At 39.1% G+C, this 10,040-nt stretch overlaps 1 protein-coding gene across 1 annotated transcript in view; it reads right to left on the bottom strand.

The window, feature by feature from the left end:
* Positions 1 to 10,040, bottom strand: part of NCOA6 (nuclear receptor coactivator 6) — a 63,221-nt gene that overhangs the window by 35,884 nt on the left and 17,297 nt on the right. Inside the window, exons 3-4 of the mRNA XM_021718679.1 lie at positions 8,119 to 8,120; positions 4,519 to 4,800 (exon numbers count right to left, since the gene is read on the bottom strand). Coding sequence (XP_021574354.1) covers positions 4,519 to 4,753 — 235 coding nt within the window. The 5' untranslated portion in view covers positions 4,754 to 4,800; positions 8,119 to 8,120. The remainder of the gene's footprint in view (positions 1 to 4,518; positions 4,801 to 8,118; positions 8,121 to 10,040) is intronic.

The following is a 10,040-nucleotide window of genomic DNA, read 5'->3' as shown; positions in this document are numbered from 1 at the left end:
CCAGGCGTGTATATTAATCTGCTTAATCTAATCAGTTGTTTATTAAATTGCCATAATATATCCAGTATTGTGCTGGGTAGTATGGATGATGTCAGTGCTTCTGCTTATCCTTGACTTCAGATTCCTTCTTATTCTTCTAGCCTTATCTGTTAAAATCCTAACATCCTTTCCTTCAAAGTCCATCTAAAGATGACACCTTTGTCACAAAGCCTTTCGTATTCTTACTGGCACGAATTTGACCTTTTTTCTTCTATAGCATTTTGTACCTTTTTAAATGGCATTTATTTTATTCTGTTTTGTTATGCTTACATAGACTGTCTAATCCCCAATTATATATTGTTATGTTCCTTGAAGGAAAGGGCTCTTTTATTATCTTTTGGTGCCTTGTGTTTAATTTTAATATTTCATTTAATACATCCAAGGGGAATTTTTAGTTTCTGTCTTTACTTTAAAAAGACAGTTGTGAGCTGGGCTTGGTGGCTCAGCCTGTAATCCCGCGCCTTTGGGAGGCTGAGGTGAGTGGATTGCCTGAGCCCGCGGGTTCAAGACCCGCCTGGGCAGCGAGACCTCATTTTTACAATAAATCAAAAAATCAGCTGGGCATGGTAGGGTATGCCTGTAATTCCGGCTACTTGGAAGGTTGAGGCGGAAGGATTTCCGGAGCCCAGCAGGTTGAGGCTGCAGTGGCCGGGAGCGGCCACTGCACTCCAGTTTGGGCAACAGAGTGAGACTCCAACTCAGAAAAAAAAAAAAAAAAAAAAGGGATTGGTAGTAGTGGGAAACTGCGGGGCAGGGGAAGACACTCCTCATCAACAAGGGTATCTGTATAATGAACATCTGTATATCTACCCTGAGTCGTAACCCACATCTTTAAAATTAAAAAAAAAAAAAAGACAGCTGGTTGCGGTAGCTCAAGACTGTAATCCCAGCACTTTGGGAGGCATAAACCAGAGGACTGCCCGAGTTCAGGGGTTCGAGACCAGCTTGAGCAACATGGCAAGACCTTGCTTCTACAATAAATCAAAAAAGTAGCCGGACGTGGTGGCACATGCCTGTGGTTCCAGCTACTTGGAAGGCTGAGGTGGAAGGATCACCTGAGCCCAGTAGGTCGAGGCTGTGGTGGCTGTGAGTGTGCCACTGCACTCCAGCCTGGGCGATGGAGTGAGACTCTGACTCAAAATAAAAAAGAAAAGATGTTCAAAATCACTAATCATTAGAGAAACATAAACCTCACAACCATTATGATGGCTACCATTGAACTGTACAAGGAAAAATGGTTAGAATGCTACATTTTATGTTATGTGCATTTTACCACAATAAAACAATTTTTAAAAATTTATTATTTATTTTATTTTATTTTTTTGAGTTGGAGTCTCACTCTGTCGCCCAGACTGGAGTGCAGTGGCCGCTCCTGGCCACCGCAGCCTCGACCTGCTGGGCTCCAGCGATCCTTCCACCTCAGCCTTCCAGGTAGCTGGAATTACAGGCATGCGCTACCACGCCCGGCTGATTTTTTGATTTATTATAGAGATGAGGTCTCGCTGCCCAGGAAGGTCTCGAACCCGTGGGATCAGGCAATCCACTCACCTCAGCCTCCCAAAGGTGCGGGATTACAGGCTGAGCCACCGAGCCTGGCCTTTTTTTTTTTTTTTGAGTTACAGTCTCACTCTGTCACCCAGACTGGACTGCAGTGGCCACTCCCAGCCACGGCAGCCTCGACCTGCTGGGCTCCGGCGATCCTTCCGCCTCAGCCTTCCGAGTAGCTGGAACTACAGGCCCGCGCTACCATGCCCGGCTAGTTTTTTTTGATTTATTGTAAAGATGAGGTCTTGCCAAGTTGCCCAAGCGGGTCTTGAACCCACGGGCTAAGGCAATCCACTCACCTCAGCCTCCCAAGGCGTGGGATTACAGGCTGAGCCACCGAGTCCGGCAACAATTTTATTTTAGAAAGTTAAGTAATTGCTGGGTGCGGTGGCTCAAGCCTGTAATTCTAGTACTTTGGGAGGCTGAGGCGAGAAGAATGCCTGAGTTCAGGGGTTTGAAACCAGCCTGGGCAACTTGGTGAGACCTCGTCGCTAAAATAAATCAAAAACCAAGCCGGGCGTAGTAGTGCATGCCTGTAGTTGCAGCTATTTGGAAGGCTAAGGCAGAAGGATCACCTGAACCCAGCAGGTTGAGGCTTCGGTTGCCGTGAGGGTGCCACTGCACTCCAGCCCGGACGACAGAGTGAGACTCCAAATAAAAAAAAAAAGTTAAGTAATTGAGAAGGTAATGTTGTTTGCAATTATATTTATAGGTTGGAAAGCAAATCCCAGGCCCAGTTAGCTGATAAAAAAGTTATTCAACAACCCCAAACAAAATAATTTTCCCTTTTGTTATGAACTCAGCTAAGCTAAAACTTTCATAACCTTTATTCAATTATAAATTCCAATATTAAGAAAGTGGTTATACAGGAATATCTTTTTTCAAAATGAGAAATATTTATCAAAATGAGAAAGAACTATGGGTAGAGGAGAGTGCCTACATGTTGCCTCAAGCCCCCTCCAGCTCTTAAGCCATGATACATTAAATGTTAACTTATCTAGACATGGAGCTCACTTTTTTTTTTTTTAGTTGGAGTCTCATTCTGTCGCTCAGCCCAGAGTGCACCACAGCCTCGAACTGCTGGACTCAAGTGATCCTTCTGCCTCAGCTTTCCAAGTAGCTGGAACTACAAAGCATGCACCAACATGCCCGGCTAATTTTTTCATTTATTGCAGAGATGAGGTCTCGCCCAGTTGTCCAGGCTGGTCTTGAATCGCTGAGCTCAGGCAATTCTCTCACCTCAGTCTCCCAAAGTGCTGGGATTATGGGCTTGAGTCACTGTGCCAGACTCAAAAGCCTTTTTAACTTCCATCATATTTGAGAAGATCTGACTTAACATATTTTTTTAACTAAGAATATAATCTGATAGCACTATAAATCTAGATTTGGCAATTTATTTCAAAGCTACGAATAAACTGATTTAGCAATATATAAACAAAAAAGTGAGTAATTATTGAAGAATAATGAACAATTTCAGGCACAGCTAGGCCTTTATAATAATCATATAACTATTATTATGGTTACAATAATGGTGATAAGTGTAACTCTAACACGAAAAATTCTCAATACTATGTATGATAAATAGCCCATAACTATAAAGAATCTTGTACAACACAGTATAAAGGACCTTAAAAAAACAACAGCTTCCCTCCAGACATCAAAACTCAAAGACAAAAACCTCCAAAACCTAAAGAAAAGCTAATCAGCACTTATCCTGATCGAATTAGGATTTGTGATAAAATCTAGACTTTTTGCTGAGTCTGAAGGGATTAGATAATTATGCTAGTGAGAAAAGCTGAAGAATATCTAAAACAAAATCCAAAAACAACCGCCCAAAAGACCCAGACAAGTAATCTCAATGTGTGAAGAGGTCAGACAGGAACTGTGGTGGGGCGGGGCTCTCCTTAGCAGCAGTCGCTACTTTACTTAAGATCATTTGGGAAAAAGAAGAACTCAGTGTTATCACAGCTTCTCATTTTTAAAGACAAATCCAAAAATCTGAATTTTAATGTAAAATGACCAATTTAAAGCACTAGCAGTAAAACTTAAATATTAAAAGACAAAAAAATACCCAAACACTAGAGTGGCCCAAATAACACGTAGCTACGAATAAACTGATTTAGCAATATATAAACAAAAAAGTGAGTAATTATTGAAGAATAATGAACAAATTCAGGCACAGCTAGGCCTTTATAATAATCATATAACTATTATTATGGTTACAATAATGGTGATAAGTGCAACTCTAACACAAAAAATTCTCAATACTATGTATGATAAATAGCCCATAACTATAAAGAATCTTGCAGGCTGAATCCAGCAAGGTGTCAGTTAGTGACCTCTGATACAGAATCTAAGGGAATAAATTTAAAACACATTATAAGCAGACCCATGGAATGATAGAGTTTACTCAGCTTTAAAGGGTCATAAAGATCCAGTTTAACCTTGTCAATGCAAAAGTAAGGAAACTGAATACCAGAGAGTTAAAGACAACAAATAAACTTTGGTTCTTGAGAACTACTTCTATCCACTAATGCAGATTATTTAAGAAATTCCATGCTTTGGGGCTTTCTTTTCTTTTTTTTTGATAGATGATGTCTCTTTATGTTGCCCAGGTTGATCTCTAACTCCTAGGCTCAAGCGATCCTCCTGCTCCAGCCTTCCTGAATGCTGGGATTACAGGCATGACCCACCATGCCTGGCAAAGAACTTCAGTGTTAAGTAACACTTTATTATGTTCAGTTCCTCTACATACTTAAAAGAAACACAAGTATTTCTATTTTTTAAAAAATCCTAAAATTCCACCTTTGTACTTACGAATTAGCCTTTTGACGAATTAGCCTTTTAGCAAATTCTTATTTCATAAAATTCATGATAACCAATGAAGGGCAAACATTTCACAAAAAGTAACAAGAAAAAAATAAAGCAAATTACCTATATGTAACAAATTGGGCACATTTTTCAATATTGCATCCAATTTCCATTTGAAGTCTATATCATCTATATTTCCTTTGAAGGCTATAAAAATTGTGGACTCCCCCAAGATACTATTGTTTTTTGTGTCATCATCTTCTAGTCCAGAGTCAAATTCCATTTCTGAGTCATCCACTGTTGATGAACACAAGGAAGTATAGATGTCTTCTAAGTTTGGAAGGTCATCCAAAACCATGATGAATATTATTCCAGAAGCATATACCAGGTGGACAATAAGAAAACCTTTGAAGAGACAATGCAAAAAGAGTATTACAATGTGTAATATACATGCAACAATGTTTAATACAGAGTTCTGTGAAAAACGTAATTTATTTGCCAAGTAATAAGAAAGTACTATAAAAATTAAGAAATTTCAGAAAAGATAAATTATTTTAAGACATTCTAAAACAATTAGTTCTTTAAAGTGCCAGAAATAAAACTATATCAGTCTTTTTTTTGAGTTGGAGTCTCACTCCGTCACCCAGGCTGGAGTGCAGTGGTATGCTCACGGCCACTCCAGCATTGACCTGCTGGGCGCTGTCAATCCTGCCTCAACCTTCCAAATAGCTGGAACTACAGGCTCACACTACCACACCCAGTTAATTTTTTAAATATTTATTGTAGAGATGAGGTCTCACCAAGTTGCCCGGGCTGGTCTTGAACCTGCAGGCTCAGGCAATCCACTAGCCTAGGCCCCCCAAAGTGCTGAGATTACAGGCTGAGCCACCAAGCCCAGCCTATACCAGTCTTAAATAAAGTTTCTATTATGTTATATGCTACCTTTTAGTAAGCCTAGCGTATCAGGAGAAGGGAAAGAACAATCACAAGAAAACAAGCACCTACTTATTGAGAATCAATTTATAAAAGCCTTTGGTTGACTTCAGAGAATAAGGAGCTCCCCAAGACTTCCCTTACTTCTGTCGTGACAAAAGTGTAAAAGGAGGTTGGGTGTGGTGGCTAACACCTGTAATTTCAGCACTTTGGAAGGCTGAGGTGGGCGGGTTACTTGAGCCCAGGAGTTCGAGATCAGACTGGGCAACTTAGCGAAATCTCATCTCTAGGGAAACAAACAAACAAAAAAGTCAGGTGTGGTAGCACGTTCCTGTAGCTCCAGCTACTTGGGAAGCTGAGGGTGGGAGGATTGCTTGAGCCCAACTGGTTGAGGCTGCAATGAGCTGTGACTGTGCTGCCCTCCAGCCTGGGCATCAGAGTGAGATCTTGACTCAAAAACAAAACAAAAACAAAAATAAAACTTAAAAGGAGCCAAGGTTTCTAAAGTCTTTGTCTTTCTTCAAACAGCAAAGCACAACTGGATCCAACTAAAAGCATCTGGATGACTACCTGAAACCCTGAAGTCTTTAATGAGCCATTAAAAACAAACAAGCCGGGCTTGGTGGCTCAATCTGTAATCCCGCGTTTTTGGGAGGCTGAGGTGAGTGGATTGCCTGAGCCCGCGGGTTCGAGACCTGCCTGGGCACTTGGCGAGACCTCATCTCTACGATAAACCAAAAAAATTAGCCAGGCGTGGTAGCACGCACCTGTAATTCCGGCTACTTGGAAGGCTGAGGCGGAAGGGTCGCCAGAGCCCAGCAGGTCAAGGCTGCGGTGGTCGGGAGCGGCCACTGCACTCCAGTCTGGGTGACAGTGAGACTCCAACTCAAAAACAAACAAACAAACACAACAAAAAATACAGCCTTTAAAGGAATATTAATAGTGGTATGACTGAAAATAATGATTTAGAAACAAAATAACACTTAAAAATACTTTCATGAAAGGAAAAAGCTAATACATGTTTATGGAGGTAGAGTGTCCTGGACAGAAATAAATTGCTTTTTAACTTTTAGATTTAAAGAAGTTATAATTTTTGCTATTTTCAGTTATGCTGCCTACTGACATGTACATTATCAAAGATCACAGTGTGGCCACTTCATCCATTAGCTTTGGGATTGAAGATCACATACTTAACCCAAAAGTAAATAAATGAACATTACTTTTCAGCATTTGTAGCAAGGAAGAATGCATGGAAACATAAGAACTTCATACAAATTTTCTAATTTTTAAAAGTTTCTTACATAAACTATAATCACAATAAAAAGATAAGAAAATAAATCTCCTAAAAAGTAATTATGCTAGATAGGATCATTGATACATTTTCCAAATAAGCTGCAAGGAAATGCAACACTAACTATGCTGTAATATAGTTATACAATCCGCATAAATGGAAGCAAAGTATCAACTTTTAAAAACTATTTTAATGTTTCTAAATAGTGACTGAACTTTATGAGCAAAGGCTTTCCAAAACCAACCAGAGACCCTCGTATTCTGGCAATTATATCTTTTTCTAGTACTACAATTATTACAATGACACAGTGTGATTTGGGTGGTTAAGAAATAACAGCAGTCAGTCCGTTAGAAAAACCACTGCCCTTATGTGACAGACATCTGCATTTTAGATTTTAGTAAACTTTAGTCATCAATAAACAAAACTAAAAAAGCACTTTAGGGTTTAAAGGCTGCTGCTCAGCAGGAAAAATGTTGACTGCTTAAAGTGCCCAAAACTGCCTAGTTATTTAGCAGCAGTTCCAAAGCTGAAAGTGCAAGAAAATAACTGAAAATCTAAGAAGCATTTTCCAAAAGAATCTAACTGGAAAAAAGGAGGATAACCACAAAACCTGGACTTTGTCTCCCTACAGAGGTCGTTGGCCATGCCATGAAGCCTGTGTATTCAGATCTGGAAAATTGTACTGGCAGACACACCAAGTTAGCTAATCCATATTCAGGAATTATCAGTTTATCAATATCAAGGGCACTACACAGTTACCTGAAAAAACAAGAAATTGAAAGTCACGCTATGAAAAATTGCTGGCCTCCCCTCTAAAAAAAAACTTCTAAAAAAATTTTCCAGAAACTTCTTTCAGATAACACATTCATTAAGATAATGTACTCTTGCCCTTAATAAAATATTTAGTATCAAAATAACTGACTAATCTTTGCGTGAACTGCAGTTCAGTGAACTGTTGCTCTTGGAGAGAGAAAACACTGTAGTTAACAACCTCAAGAGAATTGTTTGCTCACTTATGGTCATCTGTCACAAGAAAGCATGTGCTGTCCCTCTGGGTTTCCTAAAATTAACCACCAGTTTATCTTGCTCACTCACATACACATTTCCAGATTACCTAATGATTTTACTTTTTACTGGGGCTCTTTTGATCTCTTACTAAGAATCTAAGAATAAATGTAATACTTGGGAGAAATTTAAAAAGCAAACATATTATTTATTCTACTTTTCCAGTAGAAATCATTTCAGGGTAACCAAATAGCTCCAGTTGATGAAATCAACTAGAATTTTTTTTTTTAAAGAAAAATGTCAACTTAAATGGAAAAAGCAAGATATAATTAGAAAAATCACAATTTTGTGTCTGCTAACAAAATCATCAGGCAAGGATTATTAACAGGGATAAACCATTATGTGAAAAACTGGAAGAGATCTGGATAGTCACATGATGTCGAAGTATCATCCCAGGGATTTGCTGAGGGCAAGGGATTGCTGGCAACTCTTACTTCTCAATGGAAATATCTGGCTGTCACCACCTGAACGCAATGATCACCCTCAGCATCACTAACAGAGAAACACTCAGAATCATGTGCAATAATAAGTGCATAGCATTATATGAAATAATATTCTTGTAAAAATATTTAATCTTAATCTAACAAGTCTTTAACAGGAGACAGAGGAAGAACTTAACACCATGAGGAAATAAATAGACAGATCTAGAGTGTAGGATTTCTACAGGACAACTGTCTTGGTCTCTTCAATAAGTCAGTGGTCATAGGGGAAAATAAAGGTGGGTAAGAGCTGTTCTACATTACAAGAGATTAAGGAGGCTTAATCAAATGCAGTATATAGTTCTTGGTTTGGAAAAAGTAGATGTAAAGTACATTCTTAGGATAATTAGGGAATTATTGCTAATTTTGTTAGATGTGACAATAATAATATTGCGGTTATACAGGAAAATATCCTTATAATGTTTTTTAAGAGATACACACTGAAGTATTTAGAGATGAAACGTCATGTCTTTAAAATAATTCAGAAAAAAACAATTAAGCAAATATGGCAAGATGCTAATAATGGTTTAATATAGGTGATGGGTAGAAAGGTGTTCATTATTTTAGATTTTATTTATACTATAATTTTATACATGCTCAAGATTTTTTTTTTTATTATGAAGTTGTGGGGTACAGTTAAGGGTTAGGTATACAATTGCATTTCATTCAGGCACCCTGTTGATATGGGGTGTTTCCCCGTTCCCAGACAAGATATTTGCTACTGTAAATCCCATCTCCCTCCCCCCCACCATAGTTTCCCCAGTACGGTCAGTCATTTTTCGTATAGTATTGCATTGGATGTTTAAGGTCCAATATATGAGTGAGAACATGTGATACTCAGATCTTTGTTTCTGTGAGAGGTCACTCAGTATTACAGACTCTAGTTCCATCCAGGTTGCTGCGAAATTCATGATTTTGTTCTTTTTTATGGCTGCGTAGTATTCCATCATGTATATGTACCACATTTTTTTAATCCAGTCCTCTTTTGACGGGCAGCATGGCTGTTTCCAGGTTCTTGCTATTGTGAACAACGCTGCGATAAACATGTGTGTGCAGGTATCTTTTTTATAGAGTGATTTGTATTCTTCAGGATATATTCCCAGTAGGGGGATTGCGGGGTCATATGGGAGGTTGGTATTTAGAGCTTTTAGGAAATGCCACACTGCTTTCCACAGAGGTTGCACTAGTTTACACTCCCACCAACAGTGGAGAAGTGTTCCCTTTTCAACTCACCCTCTCCAGCAGCTGTTATTTTTTGACTTGTTGATAATTGCCATTCTGACTGGGGTTAGGTGGTATCTCAGTGTGGTTTTGATTTGCATCTCCCTGATGATTTGTGAGGTTGAACATTTCTTCATGTGTTTGTTGGCTGCTCGGATGTCTTCCTTTGTGAAGTGTGTGTTCATATCTTTTGCCCATTTTATAATGGGGTTGTTTGTTTTTTTCTTTTCAGTATGTTTGAGTTCCTTGTAGATCCAGGATGTTAAGCCTTTGTCGGACCTGGTGTTGGCAAATACTTTTTCCCAGTCTGTAGGCTGTCTCCCTGCTCTCTTGATGGTTTCTTTGGCTTTGCAGAAGCTTGTCAGTTTAATAAGGTCGCACTTGTCTATTTTCTCTCTTATGAGCTGTGGGTTTTGGGTTTTGTTCAGGAATTGGATGCCAGTTCCGATTTCCATGAGGGTATTTACTTCATTTTCTAAGGTTCTTATGGTTTGAGGTTTTACTTTTAGGTCTCTGATCCATTTGGAATTAACCTTTGTGCATGGGAATAGATAGGGGTCCTGTTTCAATCTTCTGCATGTGGTCAGCCAGTTTTCCCAGCACCATTTACTGAATAGGTTCTCCTCTCCCCAGTAGTAGGTGGTGGAGGTTTTGTC

The sequence above is a fragment of the Carlito syrichta genome, unplaced genomic scaffold (assembly GCF_000164805.1).
Source record: "Carlito syrichta isolate Samal-C Ts95f unplaced genomic scaffold, Tarsius_syrichta-2.0.1 Scaffold313246, whole genome shotgun sequence".
NCBI lineage: Eukaryota > Metazoa > Chordata > Mammalia > Primates > Tarsiidae > Carlito > Carlito syrichta.
Note: the sequence above shows the minus strand (reverse complement) of the source record. Positions and strands in the feature narration are given on the sequence as shown.